This window comes from Cucurbita moschata, unplaced genomic scaffold (genome assembly GCF_002738365.1).
Source record: "Cucurbita moschata cultivar Rifu unplaced genomic scaffold, Cmos_1.0 Cmo_Scf00050, whole genome shotgun sequence".
Lineage (NCBI taxonomy): Eukaryota > Viridiplantae > Streptophyta > Magnoliopsida > Cucurbitales > Cucurbitaceae > Cucurbita > Cucurbita moschata.
The window spans coordinates 108007-121230 of record NW_019268566.1 but is presented as its reverse complement, the minus strand read 5'-3'; the positions used below and the strand labels follow the sequence as shown (position 1 = coordinate 121230).

The 13224-nt window shown below is 35.4% G+C and overlaps 2 protein-coding genes across 5 annotated transcripts in view; one reads left to right on the top strand and one right to left on the bottom strand.

The window, feature by feature from the left end:
• The window catches only part of LOC111435647 (nuclear pore complex protein NUP160), a 30927-nt gene extending 21496 nt beyond the window's left edge, over positions 1 to 9431 (top strand). Inside the window, exons 15-28 of one of the 3 annotated variants that reach the window (XR_002709103.1) lie at positions 34 to 221; positions 555 to 631; positions 732 to 1075; positions 4458 to 4526; positions 4648 to 4966; positions 5168 to 5296; positions 5461 to 5569; positions 5657 to 5728; positions 5858 to 5993; positions 6611 to 6718; positions 7872 to 8012; positions 8524 to 8697; positions 8783 to 8953; positions 9075 to 9431. Coding sequence is in view for 1 of the 3 variants with exons in the window: in XM_023073088.1 (XP_022928856.1) it covers positions 34 to 221; positions 555 to 631; positions 732 to 1075; positions 4458 to 4526; positions 4648 to 4966; positions 5168 to 5296; positions 5446 to 5569; positions 5657 to 5728; positions 5858 to 5993; positions 6611 to 6718; positions 7872 to 8012; positions 8524 to 8697; positions 8783 to 8824 (1923 nt within the window). In the remaining 2 variants the exon portion in view is untranslated. Of the gene's footprint in view, positions 1 to 33; positions 222 to 554; positions 632 to 731; positions 1076 to 4457; positions 4527 to 4647; positions 4967 to 5167; positions 5297 to 5445; positions 5570 to 5656; positions 5729 to 5857; positions 5994 to 6610; positions 6719 to 7871; positions 8013 to 8523; positions 8698 to 8782; positions 9017 to 9074 lie in introns of those variants that run through there. The other 2 variants (XR_002709102.1, XM_023073088.1) reach the window with 2 other exon arrangements.
• A 110-nt stretch (positions 9432 to 9541) lies between these two features.
• On the bottom strand, positions 9542 to 12669 carry LOC111435648 (WAT1-related protein At1g25270-like). 2 transcript variants are annotated; one of them, XM_023073089.1, is made up of 7 exons: positions 12443 to 12669; positions 12287 to 12349; positions 12056 to 12172; positions 10574 to 10829; positions 10253 to 10411; positions 10008 to 10159; positions 9542 to 9926 (listed from the first exon to the last, which is right to left on the bottom strand). In XM_023073089.1, the coding sequence occupies exons 1-7, from the start codon at positions 12586 to 12588 to the stop codon at positions 9758 to 9760; spliced, it is 1062 nt and encodes a 353-aa protein (XP_022928857.1). In that variant the 5' UTR covers positions 12589 to 12669; the 3' UTR covers positions 9542 to 9757. The 2 variants fall into 2 exon arrangements, with proteins under 2 accessions (XP_022928857.1, XP_022928858.1); XM_023073090.1 differs by having other exon boundaries at positions 9742 to 9926; positions 10288 to 10411.
• Between the last annotated feature and the right edge of the window lie 555 nt (positions 12670 to 13224).

The window sequence follows — 13224 nt, the reverse complement described above, 5'->3', positions numbered from 1 at the left end:
CCCCCCCCCCCCCCCCCCCCCCAAAAAAAAAAGTACCTGCTCAGTGTAGTGAAGGCTCAATCACAGAATGAGAAGACGTCACAATGTATGCAAGATGTGGATGGTGGATGGTGTATAATGCATCACCTGCTTGGTTGTTGTCAACTTGCTCAAGCACATTATAAGTTGCACGGAATGATGAAAGAGAGGAAGGTTCACGAAGCTATATGCAGTTTCTTCAGGTATTATATGTAGCTAAGAATTCTATGTTGGTTTTAATTAATTTCCATGCACAATTACGTGCCCATGGTTGTTATCCTCCTCAAGGAATTGCATCACATGGTTTGCCATTTTATTGTTGAGTACTTCTTTATTTCAAGCCAGCGATGTGTCTTATAGAACCTCATTTGTGATCCATAGAATTTAATCCCACTGATTTCAACTTGAAAATGTAAATAAAAAATGAAAAGAAAATCAATATACTCTTATTTGCTTACCTTTTTGTAAACTATGAAATTTGTATATTCATTTATTTCACAAGGTGATCTCACTGTCCTTGTGATTGTTCTATGTAGAGCTTCGTCTGGAAACAGATCTTCCCAGGCTTTGCAGAGTTTGCCTCCCGAAGTGGGATTATCTTCTTTTGAGCTTAGTAAGTTCAGAGAAAGTGAAATACTTTTAAAAGCTTGTTATGGAACAGCTGATTTGGTCTTGTGTATTTATTCATCCGTCCCACCCCCACTTTTTTTCAGCTGGTTGTTTATCTAGTATCACATGGAGGTTCCATTACTATCAGTGGGCAATGCAATTGTTTGAGCAGTATAATATCAGCAAAGGAGCTTTTGAGTTTGCTCTTGCTGCGCTTGAGTTAGTGGAAGAAGCTGTAAGTCCAAACGATAATTGTGGTAGACTTCCTTCCAATGAATCTGCCATTTCTATCCAAGGACGGCTTTGGGCAAATATCTTCAAGTTTTCTTTAGATCTACATCAATTCTATGATGCATATTGTGCAATCATTTCAAATCCAGATGAGGAGAGCCAATATATCTGCTTAAGGCGTTTCATAATCGTTCTTTATGAATGTGATGCCATTAAGGTTCGTTGCCTATTACCTTTATTTAAGTATAATTGATACTATGGCTTGAGTTAATCAAAACAAAGAAGTCATATTTCAGATGTTATCTTGCTTGGCCGGGTGACTTCATCTGCCATGGTGATAATTCCTTTTTTTTTATTTTATCATCTTGTAGAGGAAACTAATATCCATGGATGAAATGAAAAATTATGCATGAGCAACAACTTGCATAGGAAAGAGAGCATTTAAAATAGCTAAACGCATGAATCAAAAGCCCACCAAATAGAATTTGATCCCAACCTGAAGATCTACAACAACTTGTATTTATTTTATTTATCTAAAACAAACTAATTATGAATGACTATGTCTGCCAGTAGCTATGCTTAACTAATTATCCTTCATCACGGAATATTAATTGACAATACCTGATTCTTCTCGAGCTCTCCTTTCATTTTCATTGTACTCAGTGCAGATCTGTTGTGTTTAAGAATAATTCAACTATGTTTCCCACGTTTCATTTAGGTTTCCGGCACCTTTAATTATGTCTCTCCCCAACCTTTGTCCTCTTCTTGCGTCAAGACAGTTTTTTAGAGAGAGAAAATCCTCTCCCTTCTCTCTATTAATGTGAGCTTACTGTGGAAAGGAGGAAGAGGGTTAAAATTAAGCGTTATGTTTTTTATCCGTAAGGGTGGTTGCGGAAGAAAGTCAGTGGTAGAAGAGAACAGTGGGGGTATGAAAGGGAGATTGGAACTGGATTTTGGGACTTTAACTCGGGTGATTGACTGTTTAGGTTTGATCTTGAAGACAATTAACCCCTTTGGTTTTTGGAGAAGGAAACTAAATTCAGCGATTATCTTTTTTCAAGTTCTTTCTAATGCATGTGGTTGATTCTGCCTTCTTTCTTGGGATCCTTTTTGAGAAGAGCTTCTTTATTCGTCCCTCAAGGGGAGGGGGTAATGTTTGGGGAAAGTTGAAGGGAGAGTTCTCTGGGTTTCTTCCAACTCTGACTCCAAAAGGAAATTGGAGGTAGGAGAGATTAAGTCATTGAATCCCCTCCAGTGCAAGAAAGGGAAAAAGTTTGGTCAGATAAAAAGGTGTGGTAGGGGATTTGCTGGCGGAGTATGAGGTTGTTTTTAACTTTGAGGCCGGTATAGTTGTGGAGAGGAAAACAGAGTGCAAATGGTAAGATATCAATGAAAACAGAGTGCAAGTGTTGGCAGGCTCCATCCTTAAAACTGTTTTGTAGCAACATGGCAGGGGCTATTTGTAAAGGCCAACCGGAGCGTCATTGATAGATAGTCATTCTTGTGAAGGGGAGTTCTAGGTCCATACAATTCACACTTGGTGTTTGAACCTTCTGACAAAACAGAAAGTTGGCTCGAACACGAGACTGAGCGACTGTGTTGGATGTTATGCCTTCTCCGCCCTAAAGAGTTGCTGGCTGTGGTGGCAGATTTGTGTGGAGGGCTGATGGAAAAGGGATCTCAATGGGTGAAGAGCTTTGGATGGATGAGGTCAGCTTGGTGGAGTTTGCAAAATTGATTAGAAAAGAGAATTGTAGCTGGAGGCAAAAGTCCAAAGTGAGACCGGCTTAAGAGGGGGATTATCACACAACTTTGTTTTACAGGACGACTAATGGTAGAAAAAGCAAGAATTCCATTGGGTCTCTTGAGAATGAAAGAGGTGTGAAGGTCAAAGGGGAAAGAGAAGTGGAAGAGGAGATTCTATCATTTTTCACGAAACTCTATGACCCAATCATGTCTCCCAAGCCCTTTGTTGAAGATATTGATTGGTGTCCTGTTTCTGATCTTGAGGATGCGGAGTTGGTGGCCCCTTTTTCTTTGAATGAAATTAGAAATGTGGTCTTTGGCTGTGACGGGATTAAGTCTCCTGGTCTAACAGTTTTCCATGGTCTTCTTCGAGGAAAACTGGGATATTGCCAATGATGACCTTGTTAGGTTTTTGAAGGAGTTCTTCAAGGGGATAGTGATACTTGGAACGAAACTTTTGTTTGTCTTATCCTTAAAAAAAAAAACTAAGGCAACGAACGTAAATGATTTTAGATCCATCATAAGCGTTTACAAGATTCTAGAATAAGTTCTAAATAATAGATTGAGAAACGTTCTTCCCTCAACTATCGAGGCTCAAGGAAGAGCTCATCTTTAAAATTGATTTTGAAAAGGCTTATGATCACGTGGATTGGAATTGTCTGGACAAAATTCTTGACAAAATTCTTATGATCACGTGCTCTCTTTCGTGGGCTTTGTTTTTTTATATACCCTTATATTCTTTCTTCTTATTTTTTTTTTCTCAATGAAAGTTGGTCTTTTATGTTAAAAAGAAAAAAAAAAAATGTTCTCTTCTTTAGAAACACACATGGTTTTGTTGCTCCTTATTCTTGCCCATGTAGAACTTTTGGTGACAGTGTGAATGGATTATCTCTTCCTGTTAGGTGTGCAGTTTTACATCTGATAAATGTTTGAATAGGTGTTTATGTTAGTGGTTTAAGATTTTCTCCCTCGTCGGAATGGTTCGGGTTTGGAAGAAATATTGCGTGGAAGATCTGCTGACTGCTTCAATACTCCCCCCTCACATTGAAGCATATATGTTCATCAGCTCAACTTGTTACGTAGTTAATCTATTTGAACTTTATTTTAAGCTTTCATAAAATATCCCCCATTGCTCTTCAGTCTCACATATTTGGCAGATACCAGACCTTATATTTTCTCATGAACGTGATAATCAATTTTAATATGTTTAGTTTGTTCATAAAATATTTGATTGGATGTAATATGAAGGGCAAGCTCGTTTTTACACCTCAGGTTAGTTGGAACTACAAAACTGAAGCGTTAGTTAAGAGGCTATGGCACCCACATTATTTTCACATACAGATTGTGCTATAGAGTTGTATTCTAATTTGGCACTTGATGGTGGGATCACAATTTGATTCTTGCTCTTCCATGAAACTAAATTAACTCCAACAAAGATAAGGTATCTTGATGTGGGTCTTTTGTTTACCTTGGATCTTGTCCTATCAGCATCTAAGAAACACTTAATCTTCATATGATTGTGATTCAAGTACAAATTATCATATGGTATGTCCATGTGCAGCCTTCAAATAACATAAATTGATCTATAGTAACCCAATGGTCCACCATGGGTATTGACTATAAAGAACACGATCTCTATTTCCTCCAAATGACAATGTTTTCTGCTGTTTTAGTGTTTTCTTTTTGGTATTTATTAGTTTCTATAATTCTCTTTCAATCTTTTATACTTTCTTTAATATTTACTAACTAGTAGTTCAATAGTTATAGTTATCTTCTATTATGTTCCTGAAGTAACAAGAAATTTTCCTTCATTCTTCTCTGCGTAAATGAATCTCTTTATGTTAATTGTACAGATTCTTTGTTGTGGTGAATTACCATTCATTGGATTAGCAGAGAAGGTGGAGCAGGAGCTTGTATGGAAGGTATTTAGCTGTAAAGCTTGAAGTTTGCATGTTCGTCGCCAATGTTATTTATCTTATTAGCTTGAGTAAGTTGCTTTATTTCTTGTCAACTCATGTCTAGGGTTTCTTTATCACAATGCAGGCTGAACGTTCTGATCTCTTATCAAAGCCAAGCTTGTATAAGTTACTGTATGCTTTTGAAATATGCCGACATAATTGGCAAAAAGCAGCAAGTTATATGTACCTTTATTCAGCTCGTTTGAGAATGGAAGGAACTCTAGGAGATAACCAGTTAAGTTCCTCGTTGCTGCTTGAACGATTGAATGGCCTTTCTGCTGCTATCAATGCGTTGCATCTTGTTCATCCTAATTTTGCGTGGATTGAACCCCCGGTTGAAAGAGATGCCATCCAGAGTAAGCACTACCCAAGTAAGAAAGCTAAAAGAACTGTTGATGAACAGTGTAAGTAATGCCTTACTTGATGAATTCTTTTATTTCCCTAGTGCATTTTTCCATTTCCCGATTTTCTAATTTTCTCTTTCTTTTTTCTGGATCTGAATGGTATTTATTTTTCATTGTGTCAATTGAAAATATTTATCTAGTTATCCATTCATTCTTCTTTTCTGTTTTGTTTGAAAATATGGCTTCTTTTTTTTGGAATAGTTGCCAGAGATGACACAAAGCCTCAGAAGCGGAATTCTTATATTGATATGAAGCAACTGGAAAATGAATTTGTGCTAACCTCATCAGAGTATCTCCTTTCATTAGCAAATATCAAATGGCCATTCACTGGTAAGGATATGTATTATTCTGTTTTATGCTTTCCTTGAAGCAGGATGAGAAATTATTATAAAAACTTCGTTTAGAAACTTTAGCTTTTAAATCTATCTAATATACTAAAGCACCTATTTGTAGATTGCATTTACTTAAATGTTTTGCAGACTGCCGTTTGTCAGGGATTCATGAGGCCCCTTCAGAGTTGGTTGATCTTCTGGTCCAGAACAATTTTTATGATATGGCATTTATTGTTGTTATAAAATTGTGGAGAGATTCAGCATTAAAGAGGTATTGATCTTTTATGCTCTAATTGCATTACAACATAAATCTATTGATTCTGCTGAGAATTGCAAATCTTGAACTTTGTTGACTCAGGGAGTTGGAAAGAGTTTTCTCTGCCATGGCATTGAAATGCTGTCCTAGTAGATTAAGTTCATCTGGGGTTCGGTAAGCCAAACGTCATTTTATGAGTCAAATCGTTTCAGTTAATGTTTCCTATTGCTTGTTAGTTCCACAAGTAAGAAACTTAATTGTTAACTTGTATCCAATTCATTTTGGGCTTTTGTGTGACTTCAGGAATGATCCCAGAATAAGTAGTCTTCTATTGGTATCCCCAAATGAGCAAAATGACGTTCATGGTTCACTTGATGTGCTTCCTAGTAGTCAGCATCTCAGTGGAAATGGCCATTGGGAGACTCTGGAACTTTATCTTGTACGTACCTTCATATTATGTCATGAATGCAGCTTAAGATATTCCCTGATACTTCTGTCATCTGATTTTTTTTTTTTTTTTTTTAAATCTTAATTGGTCTTCAGGGTAATATTTGGCCTGGTATATACACTGTTTCGTGTTTTTTTTTTTAAAAAAAGGTCCTTGGTGTATGATTCAATTGCAACTTTGAATTTTACGAGACAGGAAAAATACAGGAAAATGATGTTTAGATAGTAAATTAGGAGGAAATCTTTTACCAGCAAGTTGTTATTAAATTCTATTTCACAAGAGCGAAGTAGAATAGATTATTAGCTATAAAGGAAAAGAAAGAAGGAAGAGATTAACACTAGATATACAGGTTCATTAACAGCTCAAACAATTTATTGATGCATTTTCACTATATGTATATATATACTCTTTTTTGGTAAAGACTAAAGGTCTATAGTTTATTCAGTCGCTTATTAAGGAAACTAAGCAGCAGATGCTGGAATCGTTTTATTTTTTCTTGTACAATTCATGTTGTTTATTGTTCCTGCTTCTGTTTTGTCATTTTTTTCTTCTCTGCATTTATACTTATTATTTTCTCTATCTTAATAATTCATATCTTCAATTTGCAGGAAAAATATAAAGGTTTCAACGCTAGATTGCCTATTATTGTTGCTGAAACACTTCTTCGAACGGAATCTCAGATGGAATTGCCTCTTTGGCTGGTTCTGATGTTTAAGGTTTTTACCTATTTTTGTCAGTGATTTTATATTTAATTCATTTTGACTGGATGAAATTTTAGCGTTTTCTTTTATCATCTTGGTATTGAAATCACTAGGAGATAATTGGTACTCATTAGAGAAAGATTAACGTACAAAAAGAGACTAATACTAAAAAATAACTCCGAGAGTGAAACAAAAAGAGAAGTTGATTGCAAAGCAAAAGAAGACAAAAACTGAACCAAAGGAAATATGAAAAGATTCCAATTCAAATTAATATCATGTAGAGAGAGACTGTCAAAACGATGGGATAGAGAAACTTGTAACAAAATTGGAAGAATTTTATGTATTTGATTTTCTTTTCATGCTCTGTATTGGCATAGATGTAAATACCCTTTTACTAATTATAATCTTCATGTGTATAAAAGTAAGAACATGTACCCAACAAAAATCTGCATGTTTTTAGCCATTGTTGAAGAGAAAACCCACCACAAGTTGAAAACTGAGAACAATTGGTACCTACAAGCTTGAGAAAAAAAAGCAGTCAAAGAAAATATGATTTGAGAGATTCCCTAAGTTCTAACAAAGACAACAAATGGAAGGTTGCAAACATGAGATTTTCGTACTATTAGATAGATGTGTATTACGCGATATTTAGTTTTTATATTTGTAATATTTATTTTTCTTATTGGTTGATGGTCTTTCTTCTCTATAAAAAAAATGTTGTATTTGATTTATCAGTTAGAAAATATACAATAATTTTATTTCTTTCCAAAGTCAAGTGGATTTATGAGAAATTCATGTCGTTACTACTCCCTATTTTGTTTGCATATCTGTACGTGACGACTTCTCTGTAGCCTCATTTTGAAATGCTTTCCTTGCATGGATGAAACCTGGAACTACATAGCAAAACTCCTCTTATTATGGGGTTCTGATATGGAAACGAATCGGCATAGTTCTCTCTGTGAAGTGAAAGAATGCTCATTTATATCAATTGTATATTGTGATGGACAATTCTGTAGCTAGTAGACTATGATTGCGCTTCTTCTAGTCTCATTGTTTAACCTACCATATGCAATTTTGCTCTGGATATAATTTTTCAGTAGTTTACCCGGATATGATATTTTAATTTCTATACCGATGTACTACAATTCATCCAACAAATATATGACAGGATGGTCGAAGGGCAAAGACATGGGGGATGACTTGTGAAGAAGCAAATCCAGCATCATTGTTCCGTTTATATGTTGATTATGGGCGATATACAGAGGCTACACATCTGTTGCTTGAATGCATGGAATCATTTGCATCAATGGTAAATTATGTATTGGCTTTTATATCTTGAAATTCTATTGATCACTTAGTTGACAAATTGAATCTCTTTTATCTATCCGCATGATTGAAAGTCCCATTGAGCTAACGAAATCTCTTTCACTTATTATTTGAGCTCCATGTTGAGAAATATTCTTTGATAAAACTCATCAAAGAACAGTTGTTTAACGATGTACCTTGCGTGAAACACTTATGTTGATTTGTACATTTATCTCTTAATTATTTTTTAGATATATTTGCCTTTTATAATTAATTTCCTTAGTTGGAATTTCTCTTGTATTATATGTACCCATTATTGGGTCATTTTCAGGAATAAGAAAAATCTCTCTCCAAAACTAAAAAAGAAAATGCATGATTTTAACAATTAGCCAACACGAACTAAGTTTATAAATTGTGATGGTACGTAGATGAAATCTCTCTTCAATTTTGAACATTTTCTACTGAATTTTAGATTTTCTGGGCCACATACTGAAACTTATTCCAACTTTCTGCAGCCACCCACAGACATAATTAACAGAAAAAGACCATCCTCTGTTTGTTTCCCCTACAATGCCGTTCAGAACTTATGGTGCAAAATAGATGAATTGATCCGCTCAGGTCACATGGTAGATGCTTGTGAGAAGCTGAGAAACCTACTGCATGGTGCTTTGATGAATCATCTGAAGCTGGTATGTTATGTTTTAATGATTGTCTCGTTGCTAGTACAACCCTCTTGTCAATATGCCTGACATTTTTATAAAAAATTCCTTTCAGCTTAAAGTCGATGCAGATGATGTTATATCTACCATCGCTTAATATACTCCGGACTACTTCGTGCCGTTTCTATGATGCCAGACAGGATCCTCACTTTTACTCGTTCAAAGGAGCAAGTTTGTAAGCTTAGGACCTGTTTTATGCTTCTTTGCTGAACTATTTGAAGATCTGGTATTTTACACGTCAACTTTCTTCTCATCCGAAAGAATCTCACTTTTCTATATAAATTTACTTTATTTATTTATTGTCCCTTTTTGTTTTCTCAACCTTCTCTGCTGTGGTGTCTTGTCAGTCAATTATCTATGTCGATGACACACCATCTTCTGTTCAAGAATGCTCCTAAGATTGGTGAATCAGACAACCAAGCATCCAGAGATGCCATGGATATACCCCAGATTGGGAGCTGCCGTTGGGTAACGGTCACTTTTGTAGCCTTGAATATTTGATGTTTTCATTTGTTTACAACATTTTCATGATGTAATCATAGACTAGAAATTTCATCAAGCTCCCACCAGTGATACGAAAAAGCGTGTAAATGGGCTATATGCTCGAGTTCGTGTAGCAAACTTGGCAGAACGGCACCTTAAATGACGTTTTAGATCATGATTTTGTCAAGTGCTTTATGCAAAAAATGTAGAGTATTCTAACATTTTGGATGTTTGGTATCATGCTCATTACAGCCGGCTCAACCTTCAATGGCCGTAGGAATTCTTTAGTCGATGAGATTAACCGATATCATCATTTTGACATAAAGAAGTTTTGATCAGATGTCATAATGTAAACTAACTGAACTAACTGTGATCTTTGTTTCCAAACTTTATATTAAACTTGATATGCGTGGCTAGCAACACATATACATGAACGGCTTATACTAAAACAAGTTTCTAGTGATCAAAATAGAGCATCTTCAAAACAGATAGAACCTTAAGCATAAAAACTTCAAACATGATAGTATATGATATATCAAAACTTTAATCAAGTGGTAATGCTTGTGTTGTTCTTGATATCATAAATTTGACTTTCATTTTGAGGCTTTGGAGTGGTAACCTCAACGTCTTTCAATGGAAGTATGTTGTTCATCTCTCTGCTTTTGCCCCACAACACCATGTATAAACCACACACAATCAGCACTGCTCCAATCACACTACAAAGCTCAACAAAATTTTCGTTAATAATTGTTGTATTTAGAAGACTAAATGATTAAATTGCAAAATTTTGAAGGTACCTGCCAAGGTGCAAGCTTTCTTGGAGGCACAGGGATCCAGCAATAGCTACCAGGAGAAGCATAAGAGGGCTGAAAATAGACACATACAATGGCCCTCTCATACGTACGCACCACGCCATCAGCGTCACCATGGCTCCCGACGCCACGATCCCCTGCATCCAAATCCATTATATGTATGTCGTATTATTAAATGAACCAAAGGATCATATCTAAATGTTTAAAAGGCTTAAAAATTAATAAATTACGGCAAATGCAACGGTGAGAAGCCTGATATTCCAACCCAATTTCCATTGCTTCCAATCCCTCTCGACACAAATTGATATTGCCAACCCCTGAATTGCTCCCATCACACACATCAACGCGGTGCTTGAGTATTGACATGGATATATTTTCGTCATTTTTGTCTGCCACCAAAATCAAATCTTACATATAAGATCTATTCAATAGTAGTCGACTACGTCTGAGATTAATATTTTATGTGTCATCCACTTAGCTGTACTCAAATTCAATTTTTGGTTCATATTATATACAACACTATAGAATAAAGAAGCATCAACAATGGTAACCTGAAGGATGAGCCAGAAAGAGTAAGAGAGGCAGCTGGCGAGAGCCAGCAGACTTCCAAGCACAAAATTGTGGGAGTGGTGAGAATTTTGAGGAAGATGTGCCAAGTGTCCTCCACGGAGAAGGTCCACGTGGGTTGACCAAATGCTGATCTGGATGCCTTTGTAGAAAGTAAGAAACATGGCCCCACCAATCCCCACTAAGGTTCCTGCCACCTTGGCCACACCTTCCTTGCTCCTCGTCTCCAACTTTTCCATCCTACACATGTCAGTACACCTTAACCTTAATTAATTAACTGATTAATTGTTAAAATAGTTTGAATTTTCATCTTATCTCAAAATAAAATTACTAAATTGCAATAAAAAATATAATTTTAATAGTATTGCAACACATTTATGTTCATATCAAATTCATTAACGAAACGATTAACTAATATAAAAATTCTTAGAATTTGAAGAAATTTATCAGCATTATCAAGTATAATCAAACATAATATTATTTTATATTTTGACATCTTATTCTCGGGTGTCCATTACTTTTAGATAGCCATCTCTGACTGTAAATCAAACACCTCATGTATCTAAAGCTACTTTTTTTTCTTCTTCTCTTTTTCCAATATTAAAAGGTTAGTAGATTTTACATCACTCGTAATCAAATTGAAGTTTTTCTCTCATTTTCCAAAAAAGGGTTTTGATGGGTTACCCCAAAGTAGAAGGACTTCCAAGTAAACATATGGTCCTCCTTTTTAACTTTTTATTATTATTATTATTATTATTATTATTTTAATAAAGTGATTGTGATACATCATCATCATACATACATGCTCATAAATCTTTTTTTTCTTTTTTTATTTATAAATTTTAATTCTAAATTATCATAAATTTATAAATAAAAAAAATACAATAAGAAAAAAAAATTAAAAAAAAAAAGTGTACATTCATGAAAATTTGATATAAAATACAATAAGAAATTTTGATAGTAGCTCTTTTAGTGTTTAGGAACGATTAAATATACCATTCAAATGACCCAATAATCTAAACGACTCGAGCTGTCTAATCTAAATTCTAAAAGTCGAGTTGACTTTTTTTTTTTTTTTCGTTTTGGAGTTGGGTTTTGGTTTGGTTGGCGAATTAGAGTTTTTGGATCAGTTCAACTCGATCCAAAGTAAAATTTAACATATGTTATATGTTAGGGTTTATTTCTTCAATTTTCACCTTCACCTACGACTCAAACATTCTAATTGCTTATGAATATTGAAATATGAAGTTTAATAAAATTTTAGTTATTAAGGTAAATAATTAAAAGTTTTTAAAATAAACAATGAGGCGATTGATTGGATTGGATTGAATAATAGACCCTGTTTAATTGATTCGAATAATCAACTGAATTCAACTCTAACTCGTCTATACTCCTAACTCAAACTAAACAACCAAAATTTAAGTTTATTTGTTTATGTTGGGCATAAGAGATGTGGATATTGTTACCCGAAGGAGAGGGCGAGAAGGAAGGTAATAGCCGGAGAGAGATTCTGCATGGCCGAAACAAATGTTGCCGACGTCATTGCCAAACTCTGTACGTATAAGTTTTGACTCAACGTCCCTCTGTCCAAATAAATTGCACTCCTTATTCATTTTTGTTCCCGTACATATTCTAATAAAAATATTTGCATGTAAAACTAATTGTAACGAGTATTTTTATTAATTTAGCTTACGTACCCAAATAATCCACAAAGAAATCCATAGAAGAGTATGGAGCATGTCATCTTCGGGCGTTTATTCCTGTTAGAAATTTAAATTAGAACGGACACATAATGATACGAAAATGTCTCCTTATTTTAAAGGGAAAACTCAATGTAGACGAAAAGAAAAAACCTTTCGAGAAAGAAGGCAAGGGGAAGCATGAAAAGGGAAGCGAACACGAAACGAAAAGCGATCATGATCATCAGATTCATTCCATCGTTGACAGCCAATTTGTAGAGAACGTTGACGCCTGCGAACACCGACTGAACCAGAAGCATGAGAAGGGCGGGTTTGGCAGTGGCATGGAAGGCGCCATTGGTGCATATTGTGGTGCCTGATGATCCAACCCCTGATGATCCAACCCCTGATGATCCAACCCCTGACTCCATTATTATGGTATTATGTGCAAACCCCTGTTGTGTGGGAGACTATTTATTGACCAAGAATGGAACCACAAACATTGAACACACCCCCAAAAAAATGTGTGATATCACTGCTTTTCCAATGGCTGACATGTAAAGTGTTCAAGCTGTGCCCATTTTCCCTGCCTTTCTTCCATTTCTTCCGTTTCTTTCATATTGAACGCCTATATCGCTTTCGTGCCACTAATAACTTCATTTAGTCTCCGTACTCTTAATTTTGTATCAATTTTGTTCTTAAACTACATTAGTAACGAGATTTCTTGTACAGGTTGGTCAGTAGGGACATAGTGTGTTTATGATAACCAACCACTGATGATCACTTTGAGAAGTGATTGTTGAAAAAAGTTTTAGTAGGAACATTATATGATGATTTGCATATTTGACTCCGATAGGGGCGTCTTTGTGAACGGCTCCTTCGAGGGTTATGTCCCATGCAAGCCAACTTTTAATATAAGTTGAGCTTTTCTCGTGTTCCGATGATAGCCCCGATAT

What these genes read in the sequence shown, in the direction of transcription:
- LOC111435648 (XM_023073089.1), bottom strand. Translation starts at nt 12,588, where the DNA reads ATGCTTCTGGTTCAGTCGGTGTTCGCAGGCGTCAACGTTCTCTACAAA. An exon ending in CTTGCCTTCTTTCTCGAAAG is followed by an intron (nt 12,350 to 12,442) that starts GTTTTTTCTTTT and finishes AATTTCTAACAG; the next exon opens with GAATAAACGCCCGAAGATGA. An exon ending in CTTTCTGGCTCATCCTTCAG is followed by an intron (nt 10,412 to 10,573) that starts GTTACCATTGTT and finishes TTTTGGTGGCAG; the next exon opens with ACAAAAATGACGAAAATATA.